The 17,106-nt window shown below is 35.9% G+C and overlaps 1 protein-coding gene across 4 annotated transcripts in view; it reads left to right on the top strand.

The window, feature by feature from the left end:
* LOC143648466 (protein TFG) overlaps positions 1-17,106 on the top strand; it is a 31,338-nt gene that overhangs the window by 12,144 nt on the left and 2,088 nt on the right. For 2 of the 4 annotated variants that reach the window (XM_077118583.1, XM_077118581.1), the window contains exons 4-7: positions 4,047-4,193; positions 4,821-4,988; positions 11,433-11,561; positions 14,710-14,808. In XM_077118583.1, the coding sequence (XP_076974698.1) occupies positions 4,047-4,193; positions 4,821-4,988; positions 11,433-11,561; positions 14,710-14,808 (543 nt within the window). Of the gene's footprint in view, positions 1-4,046; positions 4,194-4,820; positions 4,989-11,432; positions 11,574-14,709; positions 14,809-17,106 lie in introns of all 4 variants that reach the window. The other 2 variants (XM_077118580.1, XM_077118579.1) reach the window with 1 other exon arrangement.

The raw sequence follows: 17,106 nt of genomic DNA, 5'->3' as shown, positions 1-17,106 counted from the left end.
ATCACCTAAGCATTCAATTCAAGAAGTTACAAAAAAGGAGAAAGTAAGCCCAAATAAATTAGAAGGAAGGAAATAATATAGTGCTGAAAAAAAACTAAAGGTCAGGGAATTGATTCATCAACAATTTGGAAAGTTACAGATGGCAAACTTCTGTTAAAATTTGTCAAGAAAAAAGGCACAAATAAACAATGTTAGGAATGAAAAAAGGCGTAACTATAAATATAGTAGAAATTTTTAAAATTTTATTATGAATATTGTGGACAACTATTTCATTTTCAAAACTAAGATAACATGGGCAGTTTTGTAGAAAATTTAATATACTAAGTATTTAAATAGAAAATTTGATTGTACAAATTAACATTAATGAAGTTGGACCAACTGGTCTATCAAATATTGAAGAAACAGATAATCCCAGATGTGCTGGTTTGAAAGGATGTATGGACTCTAGAAAAGCCATGTTTTAATCAAAATCCCATTTTGTAAAGATAGAATGACCCCTATTCAATACTGTATGTTTGAAACAGTATTCAGATCATCTCCCTGGAGATGTGATTTTAATCAAGAGTGGTTGTTAAGCTGGATTAGGTGACGACATGTCTCCACCCATTTGGGTGGTCTTGATACGTTTCTGGACTATAAAAGAGGAAACATTTTGGAGAATGGAGATTCGGAGAGAGCAGAGAATGCTGCAGCATCACAAAGCAAAGAGTCCACAAGCCAGCGACCTTTAGAAATGAAGAAGCAAAACGCCTCCCGGGGAGCTTCATGAAACCGGAAGCCAGGAGAGAAGCTAGCCATGTTCGCCATGTGCCCTTCCACTTGAGAGAGAAACCCTGAACTTCATCGGCCTCCTTAAACCAAGGTATCTTTCCCTGGATGGATACCTTTGATTGGACATTTCTATAGACTTGTTGTAATTGGGGCATTTTCTCAGCCTTAGAACTGAAAACTAGCAACTTATTAAATTCCCCTTTTTAAAAGCCATTCTGTTTCTGATATATTGCAGTCCGGCAGCTAGCAACCTAGAACACCAGATTATGCAAACTATTCTAGAACGTAGGCAAAGAGAATAAATACTAACTCATTTTATGAACTTAATATAACCTTAACACCAAAACAGAGGGAAAATTGCTGATCAGTCTCACTTATGAACATAGATGCAAAAATACTAAATAATGTTAAATCAAATTCAGCAGTGAATATTAAAATATCCCGCAACCAAGACTACTTATACTAGGAGTACAAGATTGGTTTACTATTAGAGAATCTGTTAATACTACTTTCCATATAACAGGTCAAAGGAGAAAAATGGAACCATCTCTATAGAAAAAGAAAAACATTCATATCCCAATCATATTGAAAAGTCATAGTAAACTAGACATAGAAGGGAATTCTTTAAACTCGCATGGGCATCTATCAAAAGCTCACAGCCAAAGAGTACACAGTGATGGAATCTTAGAATCATTGAAAGAAGCAAGGATAACTGCTGTTACTTTTTTTTCCCCCTCAAAAGTATATTTGGAAAGGGCCTAGCTAGGTAGAAAGAGAAGAAAAACTGAAGCAAAGGAAGAAACCAAACTGCCATTATTCTTAGAAGACAGTTGCCCTAACAGAAGATCTGTAAGCACGCACAGATGAACATTTAGAACCCATGAAAGAGGTATCAAGAATGCTGGGTGTAAATCAGTATACATAGAACAATTGCTGTATATTGTAACATAAAATTATAAAATGTAACTGAAATACCAGTTATTATAAAACCATAAAAAGATGCTTAGGAATAAATTTAGAAAGGCAAGACTGTTATAGAACAAATAAACAATTTAAAATTATAACTTGGCGGGGGGAATAGTTCTGAGGAATGTTATCCAGGCAGATTTAATTATGTCTAAATTGTTTATTTCTTGATTCAGAGGAAAGATGGAAAACAGTTAAGATTTAATAAGATGGTTTGAGGGTACATGAGTATTTAATGTGTGCTTTAAATATTAAAGTCTAGAAGTCATATACTCCGTAAAAAAAAAAAAAATTATTGTGGAACAGAAAATTTGAACTTTTGTGTATTATTTGAAGTATTACTCGTTAAACCACTAAGGAAATGACAATAGATAATAGGCCAACTTAGGGATATAAATGCAGGGTTCTACAAAGTTCTGGTAAGATATATCGATGTGCTGTAGTCAAATACCACCAGTAACGTAATTGTAGTTGAATTGGGTTTCTTGACTCATTACAATGAGGGAGAGGAACATAATGGAGAACATTGGGGTATCTTAGTAAAAGGGTGTTAGAAAGGATTTTTTGTTTTTTAACTGGACTTGGCCTTGTGGTAAATGATTTTGGAGAAAGTTTGAGTAAGTGAGGCTTTGCATGCTGGCACAAAGAAGTGATTCTGTGATTGGTTATCTTAATAAATCTTATCTAGAAGGCAGGAAGAGGAATGAAATGAAATGAGGCTAAAGCTATAATTTGTAAAGAAGGATCTGTCACTCTTTTTAGCCAAGATGGAGGGATGCTTGGTCATTGTTTCGGTTTGCTAAGGCTGCCAGAATGCAGTATACCTGAAATAGATTAGCTTTTATAAAGGGGATTTATTAGAAGTTACAATTCTAAGACCATGAAAATGTCCAAAATAAGGTATCTACAAGACAGTACCTTCACTCAAGAACGGTGATTGTGTCTGGGGTTTCTCTTTCACATGGAAAGGCACCTGGCGATGTCTGCTTCCTTTTCTCTCCACTTCTGGTTGCAAAGTACTCGCTAAGCTTCTGATGTCTCCTGGAACATTCCTTCTGTATCTCCAAAACTGTGTGTAGGACTCTGCTCTCTGTATAGGCTCTCTCTCTCTCTCTCAGCTCTTTATGGATGCCAGTAAGAATATCCCACCCACAATAAGTCTGCACCCACAAGATTGGATTAAAAGAGCATGGCTTTTCTAGGGTACATAACAGTTCAAACCAGCCCAGTCATTTTTGTCTGAATACATGATTATGGCATGTCATGATTGTCTTGATACATCAGTGTCACAGAGTGGTCTTGTTTGAGATTGGTGATCTTTGAAATTATTTATGTTCATCGGGAGAACATCATGGCCTACCTATGAGTTGTGAGTGCTAGGCCAGCTTCTACAACACTAGGCCAGATCTGGGCTGTCAGGAATTGTTTTCTCTTTTTCAGATATACTGAAAATCCAGTGATACCAGGAAACCAATAAATAATTGATGTAGGTAGGAGATTGCATTGAACTTCCTCATAGCTATAGAGGGAATATGTATAATACTTGTGTATTGGCTTTTATAGTGGTTTACCATTTTAGACTTAATTAAAGTACCTCCCTGAAGCTTTCTTTTCAAATAGATGTCCTTTTCTAATTAGGTGCCTCAGGAGTTTGTATATAATTAATGGATTGAAGCATTTTAGTTTAATTCAGTTTTAGGTTTTGAACACCTGTGCTGGGGGGTTGCATTCAGAGCCTGTGTCACTTTTCTTTTTTAACAACCTCAGTTATGCATATATATTTTTTGAGTTACTTTTTCATTTATCCAGTTTGGTTAGCATTTTTTTAAAGTCAGAAGTAGGCCAGGAGGGACAACAGCCTATCATTTGTTTTGTGTCTTTTAACATTTATATGTAGAATAGAGTATTTATTGTATTATTTCAAGACTGTGAAAGTGGTATGAAATAAAATGAGCTTGTTGAAAGTATGTAATTTTAAATTAAAAACTTAAGCTTTTCTGTAGATTTTAATTTATATTAGAATAGATAAATTCATATAATATCTACCTTTTATCCCAATGTGATGGTAGGCCATAACTAACATCAATAAAGACTAATGAATGTCTACTTTTACCAAAAAAGTAAGTTATTAGCAATCAACTATCATTCCTTTAGAACAGTTACCACTTAAGTAACATCAATAAGTATCTGGTATGATTTTGTTTCACTTTTTAAAGAAAGTTTATTTTGCCTTATTGCATATTGTTGTATACTTATTCGTTATTCAAGAACATCTTCTAATTTTAAGCAAATTTATGCTTTTATTCCAGTTAATGGCCAGCCAAGGCCCCTTGAATCAAGCCAGGTGAAATATCTCCGTCGAGAACTGATAGAACTTCGAAATAAAATTAATCGCTTATTGGATAGCTTGGAACCACCTGGAGAACCAGGCCCTTCCACCAATATTCCTGAAAATGGTAGACCATGAATCCATTTAATTTGTATTTATTCTTCTTACTCCTTTTTGCAGATCTCAGTTTTTTTAAGCTCTTCTTCAGTAGGAGGAAATTAGCAACTCAGTTTTACAAAATAAAGCATTAATTCCTACAACTTACTTCCCAAGGGTCACTATGTATCTGCTGCTAGGATATCAATCATGAAACTTCATTAAATGTGAAATACTTCTCTGTATGTTAAGGAGCTTGTATTTTTTTTTCCTATCTAGTCACTCTTAGGAAAGGAGTAGATAGAATTTTTTAAAGAATGTTGTTTATCTTGCATTTCTTTTTGTCCTTTTTGTTCTGATTTTAAAAGTAAAGATAGAGGACCATGGTGGCTCAGCAAGCAGAGTTCTCACCTGCCATGCCAGGCACCTGTTGCCTGTCCATGTATTAAATTTTTTTTAAAAAAGTAAAAATATAAGCAAATATAAAGTTGAAAGTAAAATAATGTATAATCTGATAACCAGAGGTATTTAACTGGTAACATTCTGTACTACACTTAAGCGCATTTGTATTGCCCCATTTTCTATTTTGTAGGCCTTATTGACTATAGATAAAATGAAAACCAGTTTTTATTTATTCTTCTATCACTCTTTCTTGTAGATACTGTTGATGGTAGGGAAGAAAAGGCTGCTGCTTCTGATTCTTCTGGAAAACAGTCTACTCAAGTTATGGCTGCAAGTATGTCAGCCTTTGATCCCTTAAAAAACCAAGATGAAATCAATAAAAATGTCATGTCTGCGTTTGGCTTAACAGATGATCAAGTTTCAGGTAAGTTTGTTAGTTTATTCCCTTCTTCTGCCTCTCTCTTTCCTTCATTGAAGAATAACTTGGATATGGTGAAGTCTGCAAATCATAAGGGTTCAGTTCAATAAATTTTCACACATATATACACCTGTGCTAATAATACCAACTAGATCAAAATGTAGGTGATTTACAGCATCCTAGAAAACTCACAGTGTGCCCTCTTTCTGTCAGTAGCACCCTCTCCTTTTAGGGATCACCACTGTTTGGTTCTAGTAAATTTTATTGAAAGTAAAATTCAGAAAGTATTGTTTTAGAATCTGAGGTATATTAGTATAATGTTATTTCAGATTTGTTATAGAATTTAATTGTGTTGGCAAGTCTTATCTTTCTGATCTTAAATCAGAGAACATGAAATTTAAATTTAAGATTTATAAGTAAATGGGTTTGGTGTAGCAAGTGCTTTTACATGAATAAGTTTTTAACCTTAAAATAGCAGCTATACTGTGATCTATTATTTTTCATTTTTGGCCATCATTTTGTCAACACTTTTTCCTGTTTCCTTCTCTTCTTTGGAATCCCAGTTATACATAATGAAATTACCCCGTGGGTTTCTGAGATTTTATTCTTTTTTTTTTTTGTCAGTCTTTTTTTCTCTGAACTGAATGAGTTTGAATCATTTCAAACTGAATGATGTCTGTTGGTCTCTCTTAAATAAGATGTCTCTTCAAACTTTCTAGTGAAATTTCATTTCAACTATTTTACTTAAACATCTCTAGAATTTCCATTTGGTTCTTTTTTATAGTTTCCATTTTTCTGTTGCGATTCCTTATCTTTACTTTCATTAGTACCATACTTTTCTTTTAATTCTTTAGATGTATTTTTATTTAAAACTTTATATAATAGTTGGTTTGAAATGTTTGCTATACATAACATCTTGGCCTGCTTGGAGTCAGTTTCTATATTGTTGGTTTGGATGACATTTTCCTGTTTCTTTATATGTCTGATAATTTTTGGTTGAAAACTTTGCATTGTAGTTAGTATGTGGTAGTGACTTGGAATTCTTTTAGAATCTTTTGAGGGTTTATTTTGTTCTAGTAAGGAGTTAACTTCTTAGGTTCAAATTACTTGCTTTGTCTTCCTTGTTGAGTATGGCAGCTGATATCTCTGCTCAGTTCTTTTTGCTTTTTATTTCTGAGTCCCCTTGGTGTCTCCCTCCCCGTTACCCACCTGTGTAGTCAATTAGTTTTTGGGGTAGAGTTTATACTTAGACTTTGGGTTTTACCCCTTGCGCTGGTTTGAAATGATGTATGTACCCTAGAAAAGCCATGTTTTAATCCTAATCCCATTTTGTAAAGGCAGCCATTTCTTCTAATCCCTATTCAGTACTGTATGCTTGAAACTGTAATTAGATCATCTCCCCGGAGATGTGATTTAATCAAGACTGGTTGTTAAACTGGATTAGGTGGAGGCGTGACTCCACCCATTTGGGTGGGTCTTGATTAGTTTACTGGATTCCTATAAAAGAGGAAACATTTTGGAGAATGGGAGAGATTCACAGAGCAGAGCAGAATGACATAGCTACAAGAAGCAGAGTCTACCAGCCAGTGACCTTTGAGATGAAGAAGGAAAATGCCTCCTGGGGAGCTTCATGAAACAAGCCAGAAGAGGAAGCTAGCATATGATGCCCATGCTCGCCATGTGCCCTTCCAGATGAGAGAGGAACCCTGACCGTGTTCACCATGTGCCTTTCCAGATGAGAGAGAAACTCTGACTGTGTTCTCCATGTGCCCTTCCACTTGAGAAAAAACCCTGAACTTCATCGGCCTTCTTGAACCAAGGTATCTTTCCCTGGATGCCTTAGATTGGACATTTCTATATAGACTTGCTTTAATTGGGACATTTTCTCAGCCTTAGGACTGTAAGCTAGCAACTTATTAAATTCCCCTTTTTAGAAGCCATTCTGTTTCTGGTATATTGCATTCTGGCAGCTAGCAAACTAGAGCAGATTTTGGTACCGGAGAGTGGGGTGCTGCTGCTGCAGTTTGCAAATACCAAACATGTTAGAACGGCTTTTTAAATGGATAAGGGGAAGAATCTGGAGGAGTTGTGAGAAGCCTGATAGAGAAGGCCTAGAATGCTTTGAAAAGACTTGTTGGTACAAATGTGAACTCTAAAGATACTTCTGATAAGGCCTTAGACAGAAATGAGGCATGTTTTATTTCAGACTGGAAGAAAGGTGAGCCTTGTTTTAAAATGGCAGATAATCTGGCAAAATTTACTGAGTGGCTTTGGCTGGAAGGCTGATTTTAAAAGCCATGAACTTGGATATTTAGCAGAAGAGATATCCAAAGTAGATGTCAAAAGTGCACCCTGGTTTCTCCTCACAGCTTATAATGAAGTGAGACAGGGAAGAGATAAGCTGAGAACTGAACTCTTGGGTACAAAGAAATTAGGAATTGATATTCTGGAAAATTCTGGGCTTCCAGAAAGGGACATCCCAGAGAATAGTGCCCTTTGTGAGGATTTGTGACCAAATGTGGAACCAGCCAGCCATTGCAGAGAAAGCCAGGATCGGACATGGAGCTATCCAGGAAGGATTTGTGGAAATTCCTTATATCTGATGGGCAGGTTTCAGGGCTTACTGCATAGAAGGCCAACAAGAGTGCTGTGGGACCTGTGTAAACAGAGCCACTGCCAGTCTGGACTGAGGGGTGCAGAGAAGGGACACATTGAAGGAAAAATAACTTCAGAGGCAAAACCATGGAGGCAGAGGTCTGAAGTCAAGAAGCCTCAGGCTAGGAGAGCAGACCCACCCAAGCAGGTGGAGAGGGTGAGTTTGCCCCGAAGGCAGAGGATGGGCCTTCCACCTTCATTGTAGTGGAAGAGTCATGCCACCTCAGGCCTTGGAGTGGGTGAAGCACATTCCTTGGGGTTTGGGGAGAGCCGGACAGCCCCCACATGGAGGAGTTGAGCATGTGCCCCCGAGATGACAGAGGGCACTGGTACTGCCCCAGTGCTTGGAGAGGGTGGAGTCGAGAAAAAGGTGGTCTCTGCAGTGTCCACCAGGGTTTTATTCAGAGAGAGGCAAGCTACTGCATAGGCCCTTGGAAAGGGTGGGACTGCCGCAGTCCAAAACCCTGAAGCTAAATGACTCTCCAACTTTGAAATCTCATGGACTTTGCCCTGCAGGTTTTCAAAACTATATGGGTCTGGTGGTCCCTGTGTTCCTTCCTCCCTATGGAAATGGGTATATGTATCCTATGACTATTCCTCCTTTGTATGTTGTCAGTAAATTACTTGTCTGAGTTTCACAGATCCAGAGCCAGAGGATAATTTTGCCTTAAAACAGATCTGCCTGTAACTAACTTTGATAGACATTTATACTGTTTCTAACTTTGTAGTTCATTGTATTGCTACTGAAATGGTTTAAGTATTTCTGATATTGTTATGAAATTAATGTATTTTGTATATGGAGAAAAGACATCTTTTGTAGGGTCTAGAGGATGAACTGTGCTGGTTTGAAATGATATATGTACCTTAGAAAAGCCATGTTTTAATCCTAATCCCATTTTGTAAAGGCAGCCGTTTCTTCCAATCCTTATTCCGTACTGCATGTTTGAAACTGTAATTAGCTCATCTCTCTGGACATGTGATTTAATCAAGAGTGGTTGTTAGGGTGTATTAAGTGGAGGTGTGTCTCCACCCATTTGGGTGAGTCTTGATTGGTTTACTGGATTCCTATAAAAGGGGAAACATTTTGGAGAATGGGAGAGATTCAGAAGAGCAGAGCTAACAACGTAGCCACAAGAAGCAGAGTCCAGCCAGCGACCTTTGAAAATGAATAAGGAAAATGCCTCCCAGGAAGCTTCATGAAACAGGAAGCCAGGAGAGGAAGCTAGCAAATGATGCTGTATTTGCCACATGCCTCTCCAGATGAGAGAGAAGCTCTGACTGTGTTTGCCATGTGCCTTTCCACTTGAGAGAGAAACCCTGAACTTCATCGGTCTTCTTGAACCAATGTATCTTTCCCTGGATGCCTTTGATTGGGCATTTCTATAGACTTGGTTTAATTGGCACATTTTCTCGGCTTTAGAACTGTAAGCTAGCAATTTATTAAATTCCCCTTTTTAAAAGCCATTCTGTTTCTGGTATATTGCATTCCAGCAGCTAGCAAACTAGAACACCACTTCTATGGTTCTGTCAATTCAGGGATTTCCCCCCTAAATTTCCAGCTGGTTGGCTAGCCATGAAGTTTGTCCTATGCCTCCTTAAATAGTAATAGTGTGCCATAGGACTTGCAGGGATTGGGCCTTGCAGTTCTAACCCATTGTAGTTCCTTTGGGGTAAAACCTTCTCTGGAATTTATCTACATTTGGTTGACTTCCAGTGATTTCACAACTTATTTTCTCTTATTTTGTGCAGGTTTTTCTTCATTACCTGTGAGAAGGTTTACCTGGTCAGTTTATTCTCTTGTTGGTAGTTGGAAATACAGGATTTAGTCTGTTCATTTTCTTTTATTTTGAGACTTGTATGGAATTATTCACTAAAAGCAATTGTGTGAAATTATTCAGAGACAATATTTATATAGGATTTATGTTCTTGGCAAAAGAAGACATCAGACAAGTGATATATATGAAAAACACATTTTTAGAGCAACTGAAATAGAATTAATATTCTGTCTACTTAATACATAAGAATTTAGGAAATGCCATATGAGGTCAGACTTAAAAAATTAGATTTGAATATAGTATACACCATACCAGAATAATATGATTAATATGAATCATATTGTTGAAGAACATCATTCTGGTAGGTTTGTATGTTGGATTGAAGTAGGAAAATCTGTGCCCATGGAAAATAGCTAGGCTTTACTAAGGTAAAAAAATTTGCGTAGCTTAGTGGATATAGAAATGGGAAGGAAGGATGAAGTATTACAGAGATAGGATGAGCAAAATTAACTCAGACTACATATGAAAAGAAGAGTCAAAGGATTTTTTTTTAGGATAATAATATACTGTTTTGTGGGAGGGATGTGTGTATATATGTATTTATCTACTTGTACATAAATATAAATAATATACACAGGAGCAGTCATCCATTTTACTCATAATCATTAATCTCTCTTGCATTACCACTAATATCCTAGTTTTAGTTTTCTTTAATACCTGAACTGTCAGCTCCCAACTATGTGTCTTAATACATTGTTAGATTCTAGGGATAAAACAGGGCAGATGGTACAGATTTGCCCTCAGGGGACTTAGTCTGTTAATGATATCATGGACCAATATGGAGCTTTCTAAGTGATAATTGTTTTATAAGCACTTGCTGTATGTTAACGCATAATCCTTACTGTAATCTATTAAAGGAAATAGTATTCCATTTGTACACTTAAGGAAACTGAGGCACAGAGAAAGATTAGTAATATAATATGCCCACAGCAGCACTTAATGTTTTTGGTGATGGTGGGATCCTGACATAGGCAGTCTGGCTCTAAAACCTATGCTTTTAATGCACTTTTCTATGTTGCCAAAACAAAAGAGAACTTACAGGAGTAAGGTGTATCTACCCTTGACTTTAGAATTTCAATTTTGAGGATCCCAGAATTGAAACTGCAACAAAGTCTCTGTTCACTTCTTTATTCATTATTCTAGAAGAATTTGGGTGTCTATATATGAGTTTGAGTGCTAGGCCTTGTGAGGCAGACAAAAAGATTCAGAAAAGATCCTGCCAAAAGAGTCCATGGTCTAAAGAGGGAAGATGGGACCTATTCAGAAATACAAAGAAGTTGGTAAAGGTCATGATAAAAGTGAACTATATAGTAGTTCAGAAGTGGAAAAAGTAGTTATGGGTCAAAAAGGCTTAGGAGAAGTATGGAATTATAACTGGAATTAAAGGTTTTTGGTCATATTTAGATATCTGAAAATTGAGTAGAGGTGGAGGGAATAGTAATAAATGAAATGGATGCAGAAAATAATATTAGATATATTGTGGGATTGGGGAGTTAGGTCAGTTTAGCTGAAGGGAGGGCATGTGGGAAGAGGAATTGTGAGAAATATTGTTTGGACCCTTGAATTCCAAATTAGAGGATTGAACTTGATTTAAGGACAGAGGAGACCCATTGAAGAATGAAGCAGTACTTTTGGTTGATCTATAAAATAGATTGCATGGGGTCAGGACGTGGATATTAGCATTGCAGAGATAAGTATTAACTTGCAAGGTGAGGTTGAGACTCGGGAATATAGCACTCCATACTTTATAGCAAAGTGTCTCCAGTTGTAGCTTTGGATTCTTAATAGATTGGAACAATGGAAAAAATAAAGTACATAAATTTAATGTGAAACTGCATTTGTGGTACACTTAACAGTACTTTTATTTTTAGTCTTTGTCTTTTAACCAGCTTTATTAATTGAGTCTTCTAAGAGAAATGGAATTTATTACATACTTAAATTACTTTTCATGACCATCCAGGGCCACCCAGTGCTCCTGCAGAAGACCGTTCAGGAACGCCTGATAGCATTGCTTCCTCTTCTTCAGCAGCTCACCCCCCAGGAGTCCAGCCACAGCAGCCACCATATACAGGATCTCAGACACAAGCAGGTCAGATTGAAGGTAAAATAGAGCTTTCAGCAAATGTTTGGCAAGTTGCATATGCAGCAATGTTTATTGTACCATGGATGATATGGTGAACAGCTTACATATGCAGACTTGACTTGAACATAGCTGTGAACAGTTTTGATGTATTGACATGGTATGTTTTGGGGTTGAAGAAACATACAACAGTATGTCATGTATGCTTCTGATTATTGAAAGGAGAAAAGCTAGTGTTTATATGAATTTACATACAGAGTGAAAAATTAGGAAGAATTCATACCAGTCGTTAGTAAGTGGTGACCCATGGGTATCAGAGTGGAATTGGGAAGGGGGACATCACACTTTATTTTATATAATACTTAGGTGCTATTTTATCTCTGCCCTCTCTGCCCCACCATGGCTTTGCATTATTTTTGTCACTTGAAAAGATTTTTTAAATAGGCATAGGCTTCTGTGGATCATAACTTAAGTGTAGTGTTTTGGAAAGATTAATGGCCCTTTATATTTTGTGGAGTTGGCAATATGTCTTGTGGAAAAAACAATGTATTTTAAATCAAACTTTTCTTCTCTAAATAATATGAACTTGGATGAGTAATTTAGTCTGACAGAGTTTTGTATTCTTTCTCTGTAAAAATGTGAATATTGGACTAGACCATTGATTTCAAAATATGTCTTTAGTTTTAAATGAAATGTAGCTTGAAAGCTCAGTACTTAATAGCGAAAGGTTTAATTGCTGTGGTTGAAGAGTATTGAGGTACCCTAAGCACAGGACAGCAGGCCCTGAAATGCTCCATTGAAACCCTTGAAACTCTGCAGAACATGGCTAAAAAGTAATTGCTGATCTCTAGGGTTCTTTCCGAGTATTAAAACATAACTTTGGTGAATTGTCCATCAATGTTAAGACCTTTAAAATGATCCATTCCACTTAAACACCAGGTGGTGCTCTATGTGCATAAAGGGACCAGGTGGTGATTATGATATATTTCACTTATCATCAATCACTTAAAAATAGCCGTAGCCTAAAATGAATTGACCACTTTTGGAATAGAGTCCTGTCATCCTGTGATTATGCTTTTAGATTGTCTCACTGAATGAACATTAATCATTAGAAACTAGCAGATGGCATTTTGCTGACGAATGAGTAGTTTAAGAAAAATTTATTGGTGTACATTAAGCCTCTTTTCAACTAACTTTAAGTCACATTCTTTCCTTTGCATTGAGAACTAACTGCTAAGACCAGAACACATTAGAAATAAGTTAGATGTGGATTAAAATAGGAAGGGAAAAGCAGAATTTGGATATATAAGAGTTTAACAACTATATCAGGTGAACTTAAAGTACCTGTTTAAAAAAAAAGCCTACTTTAAGCAATATATACTGTTGTAGAATGGCAGTCGGAAGGATAATTGTACCAGATAATGTTTGCTGTTGTCTTACAAAGGAATGGAATTTAGGGCTTCACTAATAATATTTTAAATTATTCTATCAGGGGTAGTCTTAATTGAAAATGTATTGTCAAACAGAGAAATTTAAAAGCTGTAAGGATGTAAAGTGTTAAACTTCTCTCCCATCTCTGTCCCCCAGCAACCAAGTTCCCTTTTTCAGCGGTATCAGATTACCAATTTAATATGCATCTAATTCCTTTAGAGTGCTAATTTAATTGTATGCTTTGCTAAAACTTTACATTATAACACACAGTAGAAAAGTATATTTAATGTTATTAATACATATCAGTCAATAGATTATTAGCATTCTAAAGGCAAAGATTAGTTTTATTAAAAAGAAACATAATGGGAGCCGAATATAATTTAAAGTTTTCTGTTAGTCATATTAAAAGTTATTTTAAAAAGGTAAAATTAATTTTAATAATACATTTTATTTAACCATTATATCCAGTATATCGATTTGGAATTATTTAAAATAAAGTACATGAAAATGTTCCTTACGTTTTTTACACAATGAAACAGAGACTTCCTAATTAAAATTCCAGAATGCTGTGACAGAAAGTACTGTTTTGGACATGAGGAGTGTGTTATAATGTAAAGTTTTAACATCTCATTTAGTGCTGCCTACTGCATATGGCTGATCAGCCAGTATAGTAGGCTCTATGGTTGATCTCAGCCTGTGAGTACTAACTGCCTTACTGTACCTCAATTTGAGTGGCACTACATAGTACATTTACTTTTTTTTCCCAGCATTTGTCTTGCTCTGAGTCGTATCTTATTCTTTCCATAGTCTTTTGCTTCACAGCATGTAGTTAGCCTCTTTTCTAAAGAATAAGAAACCATATGATTATTTAAAAGATTTAAAGACTAGCTAGATATTAAATGCAAGTTTTAGTGCTACTCTAGGCATTAGATCTAGTTAAATCCACCATTAGAACTGAAAAAAAAGAGATGTTAAAGACATGAATCAATAAATCCTTAATTGTTTGAAGAGTGCTGGTAATAATGTCTGTAGTTGATCTATATGGACTGGGCTCCTCAGCCCAAGTAGGGCTCCCATTTCCGAGAACCCATGTCCATTGTTAAGTAGGTCTATTTCTGGTGTAAAAGTGCAGTGAGGGACCAGTTAGGCTTTATCAAATTCCACATGATTGGCTAGGATATTCAGATGATGTTCGCTGAAAACCAGACTATTCCAAAAGTTTTTTTAGAGACTAGGACTAAAGGTTATCGTGTAGTCCTTGTTACTAAAGGGTCCATACACATGGTAACATGACAAATACAGTGCTTTGGGAAAGATTTAGGAGCTGTCAATGGTATTTGTCCCTTGTCCCAGATTTTTATTTATTGCTTTCTACTCACCTGATTTTTATAGAACATAGACTTATTCAGTGCTTATCTGCTAGCAGTTGGGTTTGAAAACATTTGGGTTTTTTTGGAGTTTATGAAGAGGTAACCTTTTTTTATATCATGTAAATAGTCTTGTGTTCACTCCCAGTTGAAGTTCTTTGAAATAGCCGCAGCAGGAAATTACGCTCTCAAATTTTCTTTCTTCTGATCTTCATGGTGTTTAAAGAGGAACAGAACACATTCTTGTATAGTTTTTCTTATTGTGTGTGTGTTGAATGGGGAGAGAATATAAGTATGCTTTTAAAAATTTCTCTCTGCCAAATTTAACCTGCCTTTTTCCCTTGTATTTTCTATTATAGGTCAGATGTACCAACAGTACCAACAACAGGCTGGCTATGGTGCTCAGCAGCCACAGGCTCCCCCTCAGCCACCACAACAGTATGGTATTCAGTACTCAGGTGAGCAAGTTTCATAAGGAACTTGGCTAGTGGTTTTTGAGCTGTTGCTATATTTATTAAACTGTAAGCTCTTCCTCTAAAATTTAGGATTTGAAATACATTCTCAGAGTAGGTATTAAGTATTTATTTATTGGTGGAAATTTTATTTTTAAATTTAGTTTGTAAATATTTTATTGTAAACCAACATTTCAGTTTTCCACTGGGAAAGTAAAACATTTATAATCCTGGATAGGCCGCTGTGGCTCAGCGGGCAGAGTTCTCGCCTGCCATGCCCAGAGACCCGGGTTCAATTCCCGGTGCCTGCCCATGCAAAAAAAAAAAAAAAAAACACACATTTATAATCCTAATAGATGATTCTCCAATAACTTAGAGTATAAAAAAGTTTTTAATACAAAACTTATCTCTTAAGTGTGATCAGATTACCTCATAAGTGACTTAGAACTGCCATCAAAAAAAAAGGACAAAATTTTTTCCCCATTTATATGTAATACATAATCCCAGGGTCCTCTTAATACTTGTAGAAATAATAATAGTTCCCTCATATGTGGAAAGGTGATCTAATTAAATAAAAACAAAATTAAGCTACATACGGTTTTTAATCTTGCTTAAGTATGTATTAATAACAAAGTTACCCCCCAAATAGAATTGTGTAACATGTAATTCAGACAATATTGAGAGAATACTACGGTTAGGTTGTTTGTTTTTTTCCCTTTCTACTTTTAAAAATAGATGCTGTGGGTATTTTGTTTTATCATCTTTCCCCTGAAGAGTATCCATAGTGAAATATAATAAATCTCCTTAATAATATAGCTTTTGAGCATCATGGTTATAACTCACATAATTTTACATTTATTAGAGAGAGAGAAGGAGAGATGTATCCAACTCTTGTTTTCCAGCCAAAAATTTAAGTATCAAAATTTCAACCATAATTAAAAATAATTTGCTTATAGAAGTTCAATCTTGTCTGACTTCTACTTTGTGGCGTTTCATAGTATCAACTAGAGTAGAGGTCAGAAAACTAGAGCTACAGCTGGCCTGCTGCCGTTCTCATGAATACAATTTTGTTGAAACACATCCATGCCCAACTGTTTCTATATTTTCTATGGCTGCTTTGGCACTGAATGGTAGAGTTGAGTAGTTGCAGCCAGAGACCATGTGACTTGCAAATCCTAAAATACTTACTTTCTGGCTGTTTACAGAACAAAGGTCGCTACTTCTGAACTAGCCCCTAAACAAGTCTGTCATTAATTGGTGTTTGATACATTTTAACATATAGAATTTTATTAGGATTGTGGTAACCTGTAGCTGTTAAAGTCTTTGTGTAAATAGGTGAAATGAACTTAACCTTGGATTATGATATTAGGAAGAAAAGATATTTGTTGGATGCAGTCCTTTACAATAAGAAATCAGTGTTAACTATATGATTTGTAGAAATAATAGAATATCATAGTTGAAAGGCTCTAGTCATTGCCATATCCAAAAATTTTCAACCCACATAATGCTTCAGAATCACCTGGAGAGCTTTTTGAAATTCACAGATGCCTGGACTTCACTCCTAGAGGTTTTGTTGCATTTAATTAGGGCTGGGTGTTATGGAGCCAGGGTTGTGAATGTTGATCTTGTCCCATCCCCTTCATTTAATAGACAATTAGGATTTAAAAAGGTTTTAACACATCCAAGAACACCCAGCCTTTTAGTGGGGAAAGTTAGGCCACAACCCAGATGTCCTGACTTTGTAGAACTTTCCATAGCATATTTCTATGGAAAAAGTTGGCAGACGTTTTCCATAAAGGGCTAGATAGTAAATAGTTTACGCTCTGTGGACCATAACTGTCCCAGACAGTTCATTTCTTCACATAAACCACAGAATTTCCATTTCTTGCAATTTCTGATATTCTTTACCAAAGTAACTTATTTTGTTTTTTAGGGGAGGGGGTGGTATTAGAAGGAAGCCTGCCTATACATGTAATAAAAGCATTACCACATTGTGACCAAAAGACTAGTAGCTTGCAAATGAATTGGTATCTTTGGCCACTTAAGTGTTTCTCTCTCTCTCTTCTGAGCAATAATTAAGGATCTGGTTGCTTCTAGACTCAATTTTTAAAAAGCCAGTTTAAAGTTCAATTACCAGGAGAAAAAGGCAGCATTTTGTTTTCACAGTCTTAATTTGAATAGACATTTGCAGTATGAAAATTGAATCCTATTTCCCAAAAAAATCTAATTTTTACTTTTAAGTTAAAATTTTTTTTGTGAAGTGTAAACAGTTGTATGACATTCAGGATTTTATCAAATTGATTT

The sequence above is a fragment of the Tamandua tetradactyla genome, chromosome 10, assembly GCF_023851605.1.
Source record: "Tamandua tetradactyla isolate mTamTet1 chromosome 10, mTamTet1.pri, whole genome shotgun sequence".
In the NCBI taxonomy this organism is placed as follows: domain Eukaryota; kingdom Metazoa; phylum Chordata; class Mammalia; order Pilosa; family Myrmecophagidae; genus Tamandua; species Tamandua tetradactyla.
Note: the sequence above shows the minus strand (reverse complement) of the source record. Positions and strands in the feature narration are given on the sequence as shown.